At 40.2% G+C, this 18,714-nt stretch overlaps 1 protein-coding gene across 1 annotated transcript in view; it reads left to right on the top strand.

Moving 5' to 3' along the window:
- Nucleotides 1–8,647, top strand: part of atrnl1b (attractin-like 1b) — a 116,489-nt gene extending 107,842 nt beyond the window's left edge. The window contains exon 29 of the mRNA XM_017695966.2: nucleotides 6,160–8,647. Coding sequence (XP_017551455.1) covers nucleotides 6,160–6,284 — 125 coding nt within the window. The 3' untranslated portion in view covers nucleotides 6,285–8,647. The remainder of the gene's footprint in view (nucleotides 1–6,159) is intronic.
- The last annotated feature ends 10,067 nt before the right edge of the window (nucleotides 8,648–18,714 follow it).

Below are 18,714 nucleotides of genomic sequence, written 5' to 3'. Positions count from 1 at the left end.
TCACTGAGCACAGAATTAAGCACTTCCTATGACCAGCTCATCCAGGATGCCAATTCAGTGAAGATCTAATGATGCACATGGCCCCAGATTCCCTGCAATTTATTCTCTCACCTTATAAACTGTTGTAAAGAAGAAATTGTGATGCTATCAGTAAGATATTTGATTTTATTGATTCAATATTGATCAAGAAATTCTCACTTAATGCTGGCCCCAAAAAGCCCACTAGTTATTTTGAAAGGAAACCTAATGTCTAATAGAAACATTTGCTTTTTTTATTCATTTTTTTTCATGTTTAGGGACACAGCTTGGGTTTCTCGTTCACCATTTAAATTCCAAATATAACTGTATGAAATCTGATACATGGCCATCTAACTGATGGCTGGTTCCAATTTAGCATTATGCCTTGTACCCAGGCAAGACCCAGGCATGCTGTTCCAGCAGCCAAAATTATATGAGAATACAGAAGCACATTGCGTCTTATTGCTTTACAGTTGACCTAATCATGCTTTGCCCACAAAGGCAAATTGGTAGGTCTACATCATATTCATAGTTGCCATTTGCAGACTTTATACCCATTGGTTCTGTTATTAGGCTCATTAATTATTAAATTAATCTCAAATAAAACACTTGTCTGCTGAATAAAATAAAAATGCCTACTGGATGTGGTTCCCTGAAGACTTTTTGTTTGTTTCTTTCCACTCTGTCTGCATGTTCACATTTTGTACTTTTTGTTCCTTGTTGCGCCATGTTGTTCCTGGAGGAACGTAATTTCATCCCGCTGTGTACTTGTACATAGATGGAATGGCAATAAAAGCCTCTTGGCTTGGTTGAGAAATTTCAGGTTTTAGAAATTTACAGACTAATAACAGTGTTTAAGTGGTAATAAAATGGCTAACCCAGATAGCCCCATATGCATAGTTCCTGCTAGATTCATCCCAGGGCTCTCTGCAGGGTCTGGAGGTTGCATGTTTCATGTGTGGGGCCGTTTCAGTGCATAGTTGTGGTAACTGCTTTGAGTAGCACATTCAGAGCCAACCTCCCACCATGTGCTCTTGTGACACTGACAAAGACTTGAAGGTGCTAAAAGCATGGCCAACACCTCGTGGTTATTCAGTGCTAACACGGAGACCTTTTCATCATTGAAAGATCTGCGACAATTGAGTCACAAATTATATCTAAAAACAGCATGCGCCTACTTCAAGCCACTGCATCAGGGTTCCTGTGAAAGATGGAGGAGCCTGCTATAATCTTGACTCATTTTACCGTCATTTGTTTTCTATTTTTTTTTTTTTTTTTTGATTGGTTGATAGGTTGCATTTGTGGGCAAAGTATGATTAGGTCAGTTGTAAAACCACAAGACACAATGTGCTTCTGTATTATCGTAGAATTTTGGCTGGTGGAAATGCTTGGCTCATTCTTACAAAATGTAGTTTTTTTTTTTTTTTGTTTGTTTTTTACCCTACATCTCATTACTGCTGTGTGTCCACATGTTTCTTATTTCTGATGTCATTTTTTCACTTGGGAAAAAAATCTTTGTATTACTATTAGTCCAACTGTTGAATCTCTTCAGTGATCTTTTCTTGTAATCATATCAATCAAAACAACAAAATGTTGTTAAAGTGTATCAGTAATGAGATGAAATGGCAAAATACTGTATTTTACCAAGCTATTAATTACCATTAAAATACAAAAAAAAGCATAATTTACAGACTTATCCTCAGACCTTATTGAGTATGCTAATGAGCATTATTATTCTGATTTTATTTCTAATTGTTCAACCATCAGTTGTACATCCAGAAACCCTGAAAACATTGAATTTTAATTATTTTAATTTTGTAAAGCTGTGTTGTAGTATATGTCATGTATGTGATCATAACCTACTGTAAGCCTATGACTACATGTGGTGCTTCCCAGACAGTGAAACCTGAGATCTGGCAGGAAGTCGGACCAGTAGATACATGTCCCTGTGGTGATTTGGTGTAGGTAGTCTGTCTCTTCTGGTCATATTCTCTTACACCACAGCGGCTAACCTCCATCTTAGTCTCTTGTGTTTCTGCCCTCAGTTGGAGCAGCTCTGCCAGCCTTTGTGGCTAATTATTGCATGTAAATTGAGAGATACATTAGCGGATATTGTAGCCGCTTGTCCGTGTCCTTGAATTTGATGGGGAGGGTTGTTGTGTTCCCAAGTGCAATAACCTCTACAAGTGTACAAAGCGGAATCAGAACAATCAATGACAGCATAGCGGTATTTGGTTCCCGTCTGGGGTTCAAATCTTTCCTCAGTTTGGGCCTTTTTACATCGTCTCCAATTCAGAGCTTCTGTGTCCATTTTACAAAGGACTTTTCTGTTACAGGACTGTTAGCATCAATCTAACACACCAGTACTTTAAATTTTCTTATGGAACCTGCCGCTGTCTTTCCACTTGCTCTATTTCGAGGTTGTTGTGCTTTTAAGGTACTGTTCTGAAGGTCTGCCTTCATAGATTTATCTGCTAAGAGCTAGCAGAGTGACAGTGTGTGCCAGAGAAAGGCCCATCTGCCCCTCCCTCCCACAGTAGGCCTGTCAGTCAACATGCTGCTTTATGGAACCTCAGCCCTTTAAGCTCGGCTTCCTCATCAGAAACTGACTGATCTGGAAAAACTCCTTTTTCACTGCATTTCTTTTAATAGTTGTAGCTTGACAAGCACAGCAGCTCAGAATGTACAACAGCAGCAGCTATTGTGCAACAAGAAAGGAAATGAGCTTTTTATATTGAAAGATGGCAAGAGCTGCTGCTTGTTGTCCTGTTGTGGTTCGTCATGGAAAGTTCTGGCAAGAGGCACTTCAGACACAAAGCGAGCGAGAGAAAGAGCCCCGGCTTACGTTCAACAAAGAATATTTTAGGGGGCCCGGTAAAATGGCTCTAATGCTCAGCGGATGTCTCTTTCCTGTCACAGTTGAAAGAGGCCCATTTTAGTTCAGCTGCTGTGCTTTTTAGAAGTTACAAAGAAACAGATCTTCGTGGGTGTTATGTCTGTCAGGGTAAAACAGAGCATCACCTACACAGAGCAAGTCAGTGCACGAGTGATGTTTGAATTGAGTGACGAGTCGTCAATGATGTCTGCTGTCATCATGCTGCTCCTGCACATCTCTCACTACCTGCTGTGATGTGTGATCTTGAACCTCACACTGTTTAATTCAGAGATGAGTGAACTCCTCTTTGCTCCGTCAGGACCACTCACTTTTGTAACGAAGTCGCAAAATGGTGTAGTTTGCATCAGGTGTGACAGACAGTTAGTTAACCGTATACAGAAGTTAAACTGCATCAGTGATTTTGTGTCATGGTCTTTCAATGTTTGTGTGCAGTTTGTTTCTCTCCCACAGAAAGTAAAAAATTATTTACTTTTACATCTACAATACTATGCATAGTCATTTGTTGAATTTCTAGTCAAAATGGCTATTTAGAAGAGAATCATTTGCAGTGTCAAACACATTTAACAGAAGCCTCAAAATCTAAATATAATGTCAAGTTTCAGTATTTAGTATGTTCGCATGTTGCATTAATTACAGCTTTCATTCTTTTTAGGGAGCTGGCTTTCAGTTTTTCATAGAAATCGGAAGAAAATTTCAGTTGGTTGTGTTTTTTGATTGTCTATCCAAGTAATCCTAAACTCATTCAGCGATGTTGAGGTCTGGACTCTAGGGTGGCCAGCCAATTGTTCTTAGAACGCCAGCAGCTTCTTTTTTTGATTTGCATTTTTTTTTTCTTTTTTGTCCATTTCTTTTTCTCAGTAACCGCTTCTTGACAGCTGCACTTCAAGACTCATAGCACTGAATTGTCTTCTCACAGTGGAAGGATCTTAGATCTAATCTCAGGTATATTGCCTGAAACTGAATAACCTGTACTTTAGTGGTTGTTTTGACTGCATATTAATAAATGGTTGTGGTCTCTGACTTTTGCACAGTACTGCATGGAGAAAAGTACTGTATGTGACTGACTCAGAAATAGGGACTGTGAAAATATTCGTATGGTTTTGTTAACAGATGTCAACGAGAAAAATGGCCTAAGAACTATCTTATGTAACACGTAAATGTGTGAGAAACAATGTGGAACAACCAGGGGCACATAAAAGCTTATTACTCATGCCAATAACACTGAAGCCATGTTCACAACGCTGACATCAGTGGCACTGAAGAAATAAACCCATACTACCTGCTAACTGCCACAGGTAGAGCAGCAAATGGCAGGGCTTCTGAGAAGAGTTCATGAGTGTGTCAGCATATGGAAGTACTTTACATAAAAATGAGCTTTAGGGTTTTTTTTTTTTTTTTGCATTCAGCCACTCTGGGGAAAGGTCAGATCCAAAAATTGTACATTAAATGGGATTTATAAAAACCCTTGTGAATTAAACAGTGCATTAGCAACATTAATTGCAAACTCTTAAGTGGCTTTGGCTATAGCGGTATTATGGGCTCACCTCACCTCTTAGTTTTAACCAGAAAAAGTTTTGGAGTCTGACCAAATGTATTTGAAGTCGCAGGATGTATTTTAGGAAATGTTTCAGACAGCAGAGAAGCAGTTACCAATATGTTTCCAGCCCATTAGGTCGCTCCCAAAAACTCAAAGCAATAGTCTGGCATTTTGGGATCACACATCATGTTTGGAATGCACATTATGCTGGCTGGGATATAAAATGTTAAGTCTGATAACATGAGTGCTTGTAATCAATGCTTTTTGGCAAACCACACTGTTGACATCCCCTTTGCTCTAGCCCAGGTGTGATGGCTAATAAATCGGAACAGGCCAGAGTGGCTGTCGGCAAGTCAGCTCGTTCTTGGATGTAAATCCTGTTCACCTGGAGCGGCCGTGGCTTCGTCTTGACATGCTAAATTCAATTCCTTTTGGCTGGCCTGTCCTGAAGTAATGAATTGTTCCCCTCCAATAATTGTATTCCTTCAATAGCAGGGAGGGAGCTGAGCCAGGTCAGTGCAGAACACAAGTGCTTGTTTTGTTTTGGGGATGATTTGTGAGATGGTGCTGTGAAAAATGGCTGGGAAGCTGTGGCCATGGTTCTTGCCACAGCCTCCTTTGACAGAATGCTGGCATGAAGCACAGCGGTAGACCATGCTAGGCAATGAGCCAAGCTCCCTACACCTCAGAGATAGTGAGTGAGGGATGTCCCACCCAGCGCAAAAAGACTGGAAACATGGAGAGAGGGACTTGCTTTTCACAGAAACTATAACAGAATGCTAGAACTGCTTGATGGAATTGTTTGCCTGTTCTTATGTGATTACCCTTTGTCTTTTTACCATCCACACAAGGGAATTTGTTTTCTATTAACCCGTTTTTTCTTGTGTTCTTCTTTTCATCTGTGTGAGCAGAATTTAACTCTTAAAATTATTAAAAAAAAAAAAAACTTGTAACCACAATAATCAATCATTGTTTAGATGGCTGCAGCCTAAAGTTTTGAGATATAGCTGTACTTGAAGAATATAAGGCTTTGCACAACAAGTGCTTATTGGTGAAATCTTGCAGGCCAACAGTGAATGAAAATGTGACATTATTTTACTTGCCGTCTGCTCAGTTTTCGGAAACTTTCACAGGTGACTTGAGCTCATGCAACCAGTCACTGTTGCCCCTGCCATTGACATGGTGGCAACCAAGATGACTTATTGTCTGTGTCCCAGCAACTAGAACTTTTTAACAAATGTGAGAAGGGTTAGTTTATCTTCTGTTTTGACTGCTCCAAAAAAACATTATGAACATCCAAACTATCTGTGAAAGCACTTAAAGTTTCAGCTCCTCGATTAAAAACACTGTTCTCATTTTTCTTTTCCAAGATGGAAAATAACCTACATTGTACCGCCATTTGGTCAGCGGGAACAACACAAGGAAATTCATTTTTAAAAAGTTGCGTCCTGTGTGTTTAGTTATGATTAAAATATTTCACCTTTTCATGCAATTTATTTGCATTGCATTTGGTTTATAATGGTCTCTGATCAGCATACAAGCTGCACTCTTGTGTCTTTGCATAGCATTTTATAATTCATGTTATTATAATAATTAGACTGTGTGCGTTTCTTTTTTGTTCAGTCTTTGGTGGACATCCTGCAGCTATGGCAGCTATTGGCGGCCATCCTGTAACCTTCTTCCTCCTTGTTCTTTCCTGTTTTTGCAGGTATTGCCATTGCCAGTGCGTTGATTGACACCTCTCAGCAGAAGCCCATGGACTTTAAAGAGAAGTGTCAGGGCTTGAAAAACCGCAAAGCTCTGCCCACTGCTCACCAAGGCACATGTGTGTGAGAGACTCGTTGCTTCCTCTTGCCGGGCCTCTCCTTTGCCAGAGTGCCCTGCTCTGATCCACTGCTGCAGACCACCAGCAGCTTCTGTGTCCAGAGAGAGCCCCCCAGTGATGGGATTAAATCAAGTAGCAGAGTGCTTTTTCTCCTTCCCCTCAATCATTACACACTGTAACACTATGGGTCATTGCAACACTATGCTTATACCAAACATATCCCATGCTCCAGCATACCCCTCCGCTGCTCTTTGGTCTTATCTTATCATCTGCTCACCTGTTTCTCCTTTTTCAGCACATAGCACAGTTCCTACACCCACATGCTTACTGCAAGTCTCCTCTGAACTTCCCTCGAGCCCCATCCGAGTTCAGTCTAGTTTATTTAGTGTACCTGCACTCTGCAGGCCCTATCTGTGAGACCTCATGGTGACTACCAGCAGCCATTCAGCCCTTTTTTGCAGAACTGCAGTTAGTGAAAGGGCCTATTCCACTAACCCATTCACAGCCTCAGTAACTGGCCAAGCACAAATGTGCTTCTGGCCTGGCCTGGTTTCTATTTTCAGTGAATGAATATGTCCCCATACTGGGGTGTCAGAGCAGAGGACTTGTATGATACATGTTGCGTACCTAGCGGTAGAGCTGCTGAAGGTAATTTATGAACTATTGATGATGTTGTAAATGGGTGTAAATCCCACTTGTTTGCTTGCTAGGTAGACAGTCTGTGTTTGCTAAGGAGCTTCTTAATCACAATTAAATGCATTTCTAGCCTTCTGGGCGTTTTACTTCAAATCCAGCAAAGAGAAAAGTCTAATGCTATATATAGCATTGTGGGTTGTACTGTTTGGTTGTTTCAGATTTGGGGGAAAGTGATAATGTTTGATTAAAAAAAAAATCCATTATTTGCTAGCGAAATCTTGTTTCAGCTGTCTGCTATTCTGGCAACATTTTTGCATGAACTGCACACTAGATGCTTTGAAACAGTTTGTAATTTGTAAGTCAGAAAAACAGTCTATTCAGTTTGGTATCCGAGTGTACAGCCATCCACAGCCTGCCACCAGTAGCTACATAATGCATAGCATCCTGGTGAAGAGGGCTATGCAGGAGACAATGGGTGCTATCGAAACGGTCCAAGAACTGGAACACCAGGTGTCATCCACTAGTCATAGAAACAGGAAGGTGATGTGATGAACCTGGAGTTTAGAAATTGTAAGTAATACAGGGGCTCAGTGCCTTTGTTGTATATTACTCTTGCTATATAATGCTAAGGAATAGGCTAACAGAAAAGCTTTTGTTGTTATTAGTATTTTTTTTGTTTCTTCGTTTCTCTTTATTTGGAATGGCCCGGTACCGATTCAGATGAAAGTTGTGTATTGACTTTGCAGTAAAACTCTTTATAATGGATTTTTGGACTCCTAAGTTTCACATATTGTGAATGGAGAAGATGGCCTTTGAACAAAGACTCCTCATCCATTGAAGGCCTGTTTCCTCAAGCTCCATTCTTCTCCTGTACAGCAGCCCCAAATGTTCGATCACCACTAGCTCCTCTGCAGTCCCCACAGCTCAATCAGCCAGTGCACTTTGTCCCAGTGGCTGATAGAGCTCATATGATGATGCTGGGAGAAGCACACGAACATTACAGGACTGAAAGGAGATGAGCTGAACAGGCTGTCACAGGCAGCCTCTTCTTTAGGATGGTGACGAGAAAGTGTACAGCGCCCTTCCCTTCGCGTGTTTGCGTTACATGGATCTAAACATGTGAATCAAATGTGAATCACTCGGTTCTTCATCTAGCTATTTTAATGTTTCATTCATGTTTTTTTTTATTCATTTTTTGCTGTTTTTAATAAAGTATATTAAAAGGTCACATTTATTTAGGGCCCATTCTCTGTATAATACTCATGATGATTATGATGATGAAGAAAAACATGTCTTTTACAATGTTTGTGAAAAAGAAATGTTGACGTTTTGTTTTGATAACTGATTCCTGTGTAATACCTCTTGTTATATAACTTTAGTCATTGGAGTCATGTAGTTAGCTTCAGTGACCTTTTTTTTCTTTTCTTTTCTTATGTAGACAGTTGCAGTTTGTTGCAGCTGCTCCTGTACAGTATTTTGGGCATTTGTAGTTACTCTTGTGAGTCACATATGAATATGAACTACACTTTGATCATGTTTGATTTTAAACACCACCTGTGAATGAGAGTAGCTGTATCCAGTAGATCCACAGTGTACGGTCTTACACAGGAATCATCTCTCACTGTAATTTCATAGAGAAAAAGATGAACGAAGCATTCATTCTTCAGTGCATATCATTAATCTTCAATGTATTTTAAAGATGGACAGAAAAATAAAACACTTGAATATTCCTAGGGCCATGAATCTTTTAAGCTCTTTTAAACCAGCTTGAAAAATCTCTTCTCAGGTATCTTGCATCATGCGGCGTTTTCCGACCTGAAGAATATAAGCCTTAAATTGCAGGTTTAGTAGACACTTTACACGAATGTACACACTTTTCCCATTAACCAGAAATGGAGCCAAGACAGTTTAGCAGTGGAGCTCTGAGGCTGATGTACTTTACAGGGACTTAAACACCACTTGGCGACACACTAGCTGCCCATCTAAATAGCAAACTTTACTCCAAGAACATGGTTTAACATGGTTAAGCCATTTGTGCAGTAGAAGTTCATATTATAACAATGTTCACTGCTAGCTTTTCACTCTGGTTCGCAACTGTATTGTGTGCAAACACACCACATTATTTTTGTCTATTTTAGATGTAAAGAACCACATTACTCAGCCTTATAGTTTAGATTTAGCAGAAGTGCTGACTGCACTACAGTAACTTTAACCGTTTCATAAGGGTAATGTTTCACATCAGGGACACTGTGTCCTTCTTATATCATAGTGCCAGAAACCACATAACAGACTGTTTAACAACTTAATGTGGCAAGTGTGTGATGATTTATGCATGCAGGTCAGGTATAAGTTTCCATTCCTTTTTGCTACACCTAAAGAAGCAAACGTTTGACACCAAACGTGGCTGATTGACTGCAAAAAATAAGAACACTGTAAATTAGATATTTTTGTCTCGTCTTTAACCCTTTCTCGAGTTAGTAATGACCGTCTCTCTCAAGTTCTTTTAGCAGGTGCATAGCTGCAGGTGTAGAATGTGACTCACAGCCTTCACGTCATCGGCAAAACACTGTGGGGATTCAACAACGTGCAGGCAAGATCAGATCAGATCAGATCAGGGATCCTGGGGGGGTTTAATTAGCCATTTTCACATTTAAATATGAGGCCCAAGCGTTTTATAATAACTACGATATAAACTCATGGTCACTTGCCTGAGGTTAACTGAGTTAAACTTTGCCTGCTGCACACCATACACATTATGGTGTATTAACTATCACCAGGATGAATTGGGTTTTTTAAACGTTTGTTTGAAACCAGATCACAGTCCTTACACGAAAGTCTGTCCACTCGGCAACAAACCGGGGCCTTTCCAGTCGTACAAGATCAGACACCTAGTTATTTTAATGCAGAGAGCCCTAAGGCACGAAAACGACGGCCTAGAAATCACTGGTACAGTCTCAGAAATGTTATAAATAGTTTAGAGCGTTTGCCTCAAACAATGTTGTTCTCTCGTGAGTTAGCGCGGTCCAGCTGTTGGTGCTGCCTGAATTCGGGCGCGGTCCAGCTGTTGGTGCTGCCTGAATTCGGGCGCGTTTCAAAACGGAGCTAAAGGCATGTTCGCACAGTCCACGGCAGGTCTGAGGAGACCCTGATCGGCTCTGCTGTCCAGTTTTACTCTCCCTGTTCGTGCGGGTCAGCGCTTCATGCAGTTTAGGGAAAGCGGAGGGTTTTATGTGCGTCCTGATTTTAAAATATAGCGGGGCGTCGCCCAGTCCATGAAAAGTGGTCGGTCAAATGGCGGCTGTTTGCCGCGGTTCCGGCGGCGAGTTTAGCGCGAGCTCGTCCCAAGCTTCATGCACATTCAAGTGTGCGCCATATAAATCACCTAAAACACTGTCAGAAGGTGCTGATTCGCCCCCTCTCTGTATTGCCCCATCCAACCTCTCGAGTTATACGTCCTTTAAGCAAATTTGGACGGCACCTTTTTAAAGTGCCGCTCTGTACTGAACGTAGTTGGACAGCTGTAACGTTACTGGCCTACAAGATGGCGGGCCATTGACGTGCCTGGCTCAAGTTAACGCGGCACCTGTTTATGTACATCCATGATTTAACCGGCAAACTGAATGGCTTGAAGGCCAGGGAAACGTGTCGAGCGTTACGAGGGAGGTTCAGAAAAGCGTCCAGACCGACTGGCCAAGCTGTTCCCCAAGCGATATGAGTGAAACACGTAAGCGTGATGTCCCCCTTTTCTGATTGTTGTCCCAAATGGCACCGCTTAACTGTGAACTAAAACCACACCGCAAACTCCACAGAAAGACCTGACAGACGCGTGGTGCTTGTTTAGGCCCTCAGAGGGAGCTGAGCGATGTTATCTAACCACTTCTACCACTTGCTCGCCTAGTTTTAGAGAATCCTGCTGTTCAAAACTCGACCAGAGGCTAGCAAGTGTGAGTCTCCCAACAAACGTCTTTTTAAAGACACGAGGTAACTCCTGGGTTAAAAACCGATTGGTATAGGCACATAGTCCGCTTGAATATACAAGTATCTAAATAGTGCATCGTTATTTCAAACTCACTTTTTAGCCGTCCATGTAACATGTATGGCCGTCAGAACTGGAGCTAGACCAGTGGTTACAGGGCTACAGCCACAGCTCTCTTTTTACTAATATCATATGTGAATATGAATTATGGCTTCATACAACCTCTGAACCTTATGTGATAAAATATATACCTGTTTTAATCCAGAGCCTTTTTACTTAGTGACTTTATATGCTGCTGATTTTCTGACGTGGTTTACAAAGTGTCACTCAGCCTTCACCATAGTTTATTACGGTACAACAGTCGCCATGGTCAAAATGCATGAAACTGGACCTGTTTTTATCTCATAGAAAATAATTGGATGTTTTAATGATGCATTGACCACCGAACTGGAAACGTCAGTTCTCGTTTCATTCTGACTCTGGTCACTTTAGGTCAGACTGAAGCTGATTGTTGCATTGGTGTTCAAAACTGAACATTCTGAACATGCAGTGTTTGAATGTTTTTGTTAAGTACTACTTGTCTGAAACCCAAGGCAGCAGCATTCATGCCTTGCAGCCAGTGTCTTATAGGTCCGTGCCCTAGAAGGCAGCTTTGTGTTGAAGGTACTTGCCACTGAAACACATTTGAGATGCTTCAACAGTAGCTATACTTGCAACATTAAGATACCAACAGCTCATTGCTAGGTGTTGGCATTTAGCTGTTGATGTTGGCCGTTAGCTTCTTTTACCCAGAAAACGTCTTTTAAGAAAGCTACCCTGAACTTTTTATCGCCAAAATGTAGCATTTTTATATAAAATAAAAATTCACCTCACAGAAAGATATTTGCCTAGAAACATTGGTCCTTATTTGAGCCAACATTTCACTGGGTTTACTGGCTAGGCATTAGTTTAGGTTACGTTAGCAAAAGGACACTTGTAGATGAACATAAAATCAGAAGTTCTTTACTTGCTTTAAAATGACAAAAGCAAGTAAAATACTAAAAGAACACAATAGCTGTTTAGCTAATAGTGGCATAATTTAGCGTTTTACACTTAGGCCTGTCCACATCAGAACTGACACAGTACTATGGCATGGTGTAAATCAGTGAAGGATACTGTACACCGCCATCAACCGATTGGGGGAAGCTCAGCAGACAGCTTATGTAGTACACTTAGGCAGGAACAGCAACACTGACACAGTGGAGCCAAAACGACTGGTTTGTGTACAAATATGTGAATTTTTTCTGTGTGAAAGATACTAACATCTGATGCTAATGGCTAGCAGTGAGCTGTCGGTATCTTGGCAACATCATGATGTATCGCTGTCTTCAGAGCGCATCTCAAACGTGATTTGGTTGCAGATACTTCCGTTACAGCACGGCCTTTTTAGGCACTGACTTATGAGACAGCACAGGCAGCGAGGCATCAAGACAGCTGCCTTCAGTTTCAGACACAGCCAGTCTTTCATTCTAACATCCTGACATAACGGGGTGCCTTCCTGAATGAGAAGAACGAGAAGGCAGCATTTGTTTCATTTCAGACACAACCTTAGAGACTAGCCACAACAAATCCCACAGGTAGAGCTGAAGGGGTTAAAGGAATAGTTTAGAATTTTTAACGTGCTTGAATTCCAACTTTTGCTTCTTTAGTTTAGCGTTGGAACTAATCAAACACTTTAAATAAATAGGCAGCGAATTTCGATTTTTGCCATATCTTGAGCTACATAGTGAAGTTTTGTATATTTTTATTGCTCACAGTTAACCACATCAGGATACAGTACATGTGGCCTTAACGAAGACCTGGATGCAGCTTGAGAGAAGTTCAGGGGATGTAGGCTGGTGTTTCTTAACAAAGTTTGTCTGGTAGTTTAATGTGCAACAAGTACATAAAAACTTCTGAATTTCATTGCACCCCTACCCACTCCCACACAAACACCTACAGAAAGGGTGAGCTGAGTTTCTAGGAGATTTCAGATTCTTTTCCTTCTTCACCTTTTCTGACCTGGGCACCTTGCTGTGTGTGCCAATAAGCTCTACTTAGTCAGTCAGTCTGCTCAGGTATGCACACTGCTCAGAGTGACAGAGACAGAGCGAGCTGTCACTGCTGACTAATGTCCGTAAACACGCTCTGGGGAGCAGTGTGAATAACTCAATGTAGATCTACGTGTGTATGAGTGTGTGTGTGTGTGTGTGTGTGTGAGAGAGAGAGAGGGAGAGAAGCATTCAGTGGACTGGCATGAAAGGAAATGACGTTTAACGTCCCACTGGCTCATTCTGGTCGCATGTTTTATGTGCCACTCTCTCAGAAGAACATATTCAACTATTAGCTGACTTTTTCATACGTTGTTTAAATTATTAATGTATTACACATTTGAATGATGTTTGGGGTGATATATTTAGCAGTGCAATAACATACATGTCAAGAGTTTACAAATTATTTCATTCTCATATTATCTTAATTTTGTGCTTGTGGGTGCTTTGCCAATAACATAAAATGGTTTTAATGTGTGTCCTACAGTCCTGAGGTGCTTCTCCAGGAAATGTATCTTCTCTTAAACTGAAACCCAAGAAGGGGTGAATTTATGTTTGACATTAGTTATTACTTATGAATAAGGATCACCAAGTAACAATTAAGGAATAGACTCAATACATTTCATTTCACTAATAAAAAATCCTGGTTCCATTGACTTACATTAAAAGTAAAGTAGGTTTTCTCCTTCTCCTGTAAAGTTACCATTTTGGAGATACAAGGTTTTCTTCTGACAACAGCGATATGCAAAAAAGCTTGATAGAGTGAAAAGGTTTAAAGTGAAACATTGAGATTAATGAAGGTTAAAACCCTTACGTTCACAATTATGTGTTAACCTTACAACATTACTCTCATTTGTGGTGCCACATTGCATGTCGTAGATAAATTTCATAACTCTTTTCTGTCCGTAAGGAATTGTTAGAAAACAAACCAAATTCAAAAAGAGTTGTGACAGTTGGTAAAATGTGAAGAAAAACCGAAAGCAATAATTTGCAAATCCTTTTTGATTTTAAATATCTTTTAAAATATGTTTTATATATATATATATATATATATATATATGTGTGTGTATGTGTGTGTATATATATAAACCTAATGTAGCTCTGAACTTTATGCCTGCAACATGTTCCAAAAAAGTTGGGACAGGGGTGGTGTCACATCACCTTTCCTTTTTAAATGCACTTATAATATGCACTTACAATAATTGCTTTAAGATTAAAGGCACCAATTATTGTAGTTTTTTTTTAAGCTATTCAACAGTCTCATGTTTCCGTTGTCATAAATTCCGATTTATAATGCTTAACACATTTTTAAAGGGAGAGAGATCTGGACTGCATTCAGACTGGTCTAGCATACTGATAGATCTAGACATTGTCTACATACTTAACAAACATAAAGATGGTTCTTCAAGGTGTCTTTAGTTCTTTGAGTGGTGAAATGATTCTTCAGATTGTTGGAAAATGTTTTATAGATTCAGATTGAAAAGGATTCAATATAGCACTAAAATGATTCTATTCAAGCTTGATATCATAACAATATCAGAATTCTTTTTGGTGCTATGTAGAACACTTTTGAAAGGGTCCTATATAGAATATTGAATAAATAGCACATTCTCCATCACTCTGAAGAACCCTTTAATCATGCATCTAAATAGAACCATTTTCTTTACTAAAGAGCCCTTGAAGAACCATCTTTTTTTTAGGAGTGTAAATAGCAGCATGTGTTGCTCCAAAATGTGTATGTACCTGTCCGCATATACCCTAACCTTAACTGCCAGTGGCCCTCACACACCTCCACACCATGACAGACCCTGGCTTTTAAACTTTGTCTTGGTAACAGTCAGCATGGTCCTTTTCCTCTTGGACTCAGAGAACACAACATCCACACATTAACTGACAATGGAGAGCCCCAAACCATCCTCACTCACAAAGGACTAGTTCTTTTCTGGATGCTCCTTTTATTTTGAAATATGATTGCATCACCTGTTTTTTGAGGCATTTTGCAATGTTCCTGGTCTTAAATTGGGCCTGTACCAATTTTTTTTAATGTATGGCAGGTGTTTCAGAATTACCTATTTTGGCAAAACATAACACTTTTACAAAACACAGAACATTCACAAAAGGTAAAAAAAAGTCTTTGTACAGTTTCTTTAAAATAAAGGTCTGAAGTTTTTATATGCATTTCTGAACTGGATTCATAGAATATAGAAAGTCAGCAGTGGCATTTTCCACTCAGCCACTATATGTTATTAACTGGTGTATTCCACTCAGCCACTATGTGTTATTAACTGGTGTATTCCACTCAGGCACTATGTGTTATTAACTGGTGTATTCCACTCAGCCACTATGTGTTATTAACTGGTGTATTCCACTCAGCCACTATATGTTATTAACTGGTGTATTCCACTCAGCCACTATGTGTTATTAACTGGTGTATTCCACTCAGCCACTATGTGTCATTAACTGGTGTATTCCACTCAGCCACTATGTGTTATTAACCGGTGTATTCCACTCAGCCACTATGTGTTATTAACTGGTGTATTCCACTCAGCCACTATGTGTTATTAACCGGTGTATTCCACTCAGCCACTATGTGTTATTAACTGGTGTATTCCACTCAGCCACTATGTGTTATTAACTGGTGTATTCCACTCAGCCACTATGTGTTATTAACTGGTGTATTCCACTCAGCCACTATGTGTTATTAACTGGTGTATTCCACTCAGCCACTATGTGTCATTAACTGGTGTATTCCACTCAGCCACTATGTGTTATTAACTGGTGTATTCCACTCAGCCACTATGTGTCATTAACTGGTGTATTCCACTCAGCCACTATGTGTTATTAACTGGTGTATTCCACTCAGCCACTATATGTTATTAACTGGTGTATTCCACTCAGCCACTATGTTTCATTAACTGGTGTATTCCACTCAGCCACTATGTGTCATTAACTGGTGTATTCCACTCAGTCACTATGTTTCATTAACTGGTGTATTCCACTCAGCCACTATGTGTCATTAACTGGTGTATTCCACTCAGCCACTATGTGTTATTAACTGGTGTATTCCACTCAGCCACTATGTGTTATTAACTGGTGTATTCCACTCAGCCATTATGTGTTATTAACTGGTGTATTCCACTCAGCCACTATGTGTTATTAACTGGTGTATTCCACTCAGCCACTATGTGTCATTAACTGGTGTATTCCACTCAGCCACTATGTGTCATTAACTGGTGTATTCCACTCAGCCACTATGTGTCATTAACTGGTGTATTCCACTCAGCCACTATGTGTCATTAACTAGTGTATTCCAATCAGGCACTATGTGTCATTAACTGGTGTATTCCACTCAGCCACTATGTGTCATTAACTAGTGTATTCCACTCAGCCACTATGTGTCATTAACTGGTGTATTCCACTCAGCCACTATGTGTCATTAACTAGTGTATTCCAATCAGGCACTATGTGTCATTAACTGGTGTATTCCACTCAGCCACTATGTGTCATTAACTAGTGTATTCCACTCAGCCACTATGTGTCATTAACTAGTGTATTCCACTCAGCCACTATGTGTTATTAACTGGTGTATTCCACTCAGCCACTATGTGTCATTAACTGGTGTATTCCACTCAGCCACTATGTGTTATTAACTGGTGTATTCCACTCAGCCACTATGTGTTATTAACTGGTGTATTCCACTGAGCCACTATATGTTATTAACTGGTGTATTCCACTCAGCCACTATGTGTTATTAACTGGTGTATTCCACTCAGCCACTATATGTTATTAACTGGTGTATTCCACTCAGCCACTATGTTTCATTAACTGGTGTATTCCACTCAGCCACTATGTGTCATTAACTGGTGTATTCCACTCAGTCACTATGTTTCATTAACTGGTGTATTCCACTCAGCCACTATGTGTCATTAACTGGTGTATTCCACTCAGCCACTATGTGTTATTAACTGGTGTATTCCACTCAGCCACTATGTGTTATTAACTGGTGTATTCCACTCAGCCATTATGTGTTATTAACTGGTGTATTCCACTCAGCCACTATGTGTTATTAACTGGTGTATTCCACTCAGCCACTATGTGTCATTAACTGGTGTATTCCACTCAGCCACTATGTGTTATTAACTGGTGTATTCCACTCAGCCACTATGTGTTATTAACTGGTGTATTCCACTCAGCCACTATGTGTTATTAACTGGTGTATTCCACTCAGCCACTATGTGTTATTAACTGGTGTATTCCACTCAGCCACTATGTGTTATTAACTGGTGTATTCCACTCAGCCACTATGTGTCATTAACTGGTGTATTCCACTCAGCCACTATGTGTTATTAACTGGTGTATTCCACTCAGCCACTATATGTTATTAACTGGTGTATTCCACTCAGCCACTATGTGTTATTAACTGGTGTATTCCACTCAGCCACTATATGTTATTAACTGGTGTATTCCACTCAGCCACTATGTTTCATTGACTGGTGTATTCCACTCAGCCACTATGTGTCATTAACTAGTGTATTCCACTCAGCCACTATGTGTCATTAACTAGTGTATTCCACTCAGCCACTATGTTTCATTAACTGGTGTATTCCAATCAGCCACTATGTGTCATTAACTGGTGTATTCCACTCAGCCACTATGTTTCATTGACTGGTGTATTCCACTCAGCCACTATGTGTTATTAACTGGTGTATTCCACTCAGCCACTATGTGTTATTAACTGGTGTATTCCACTCAGCCACTATGTGTCATTAACTAGTGTATTCCACTCAGCCACTATGTGTCATTAACTAGTGTATTCCACTCAGCCACTATGTTTCATTAACTGGTGTATTCCAATCAGCCACTATGTGTCATTAACTGGTGTATTCCACTCAGCCACTATGTGTTATTAACTGGTGTATTCCACTCAGCCACTATGTGTTATTAACTGGTGTATTCCACTCAGCCACTATGTGTTATTAACTGGTGTATTCCACTCAGCCACTATGTGTCATTAACTGGTGTATTCCACTCAGCCACTATGTGTCATTAACTGGTGTATTCCACTCAGCCACTATGTTTCATTAACTGGTGTATTCCAATCAGCCACTATGTGTCATTAACTGGTGTATTCCACTCAGCCACTATGTGTCATTAACTAGTGTATTTCACTCAGCCACTATGTGTCATTAACTGGTGTATTCCACTCAGCCACTATGTGTCATTAACTGGTGTATTCCACTCAGCCACTATGTTTCATTGACTGGTGTATTCCACTCAGCCACTATGTGTCATTAACTAGTGTATTCCACTCAGCCACTATGTGTCATTAACTAGTGTATTCCACTCAGGCACTATGTGTTATTAACTGGTGTATTCCAATCAGCCACTATGTGTCATTAACTGGTGTATTCCACTCAGCCACTATGTTTCATTAACTGGTGTATTCCAATCAGCCACTATGTGTTATTAACTGGTGTATTCCACTCAGCCACTATGTGTCATTAACTAGTGTATTCCACTCAGCCACTATGTGTCATTAACTAGTGTATTCCACTCAGCCACTATGTGTTATTAACTGGTGTATTCCACTCAGCCACTATATGTTATTAACTGGTGTGTTCCACTCAGCCACTATGTGTTATTAACTGGTGTATTCCACTCAGCCACTATATGTTATTAACTGGTGTGTTCCACTCAGCCACTATGTGTCATTAACTGGTGTATTCCACTCAGCCACTATGTGTTATTAACTGGTGT

The sequence above is a fragment of the Pygocentrus nattereri genome, chromosome 13 (genome assembly GCF_015220715.1).
Source record: "Pygocentrus nattereri isolate fPygNat1 chromosome 13, fPygNat1.pri, whole genome shotgun sequence".
Lineage (NCBI taxonomy): Eukaryota > Metazoa > Chordata > Actinopteri > Characiformes > Serrasalmidae > Pygocentrus > Pygocentrus nattereri.
The sequence above is the reverse complement of the archived record's forward strand: the minus strand, read 5'-3'. Positions and strand labels throughout refer to the sequence as shown.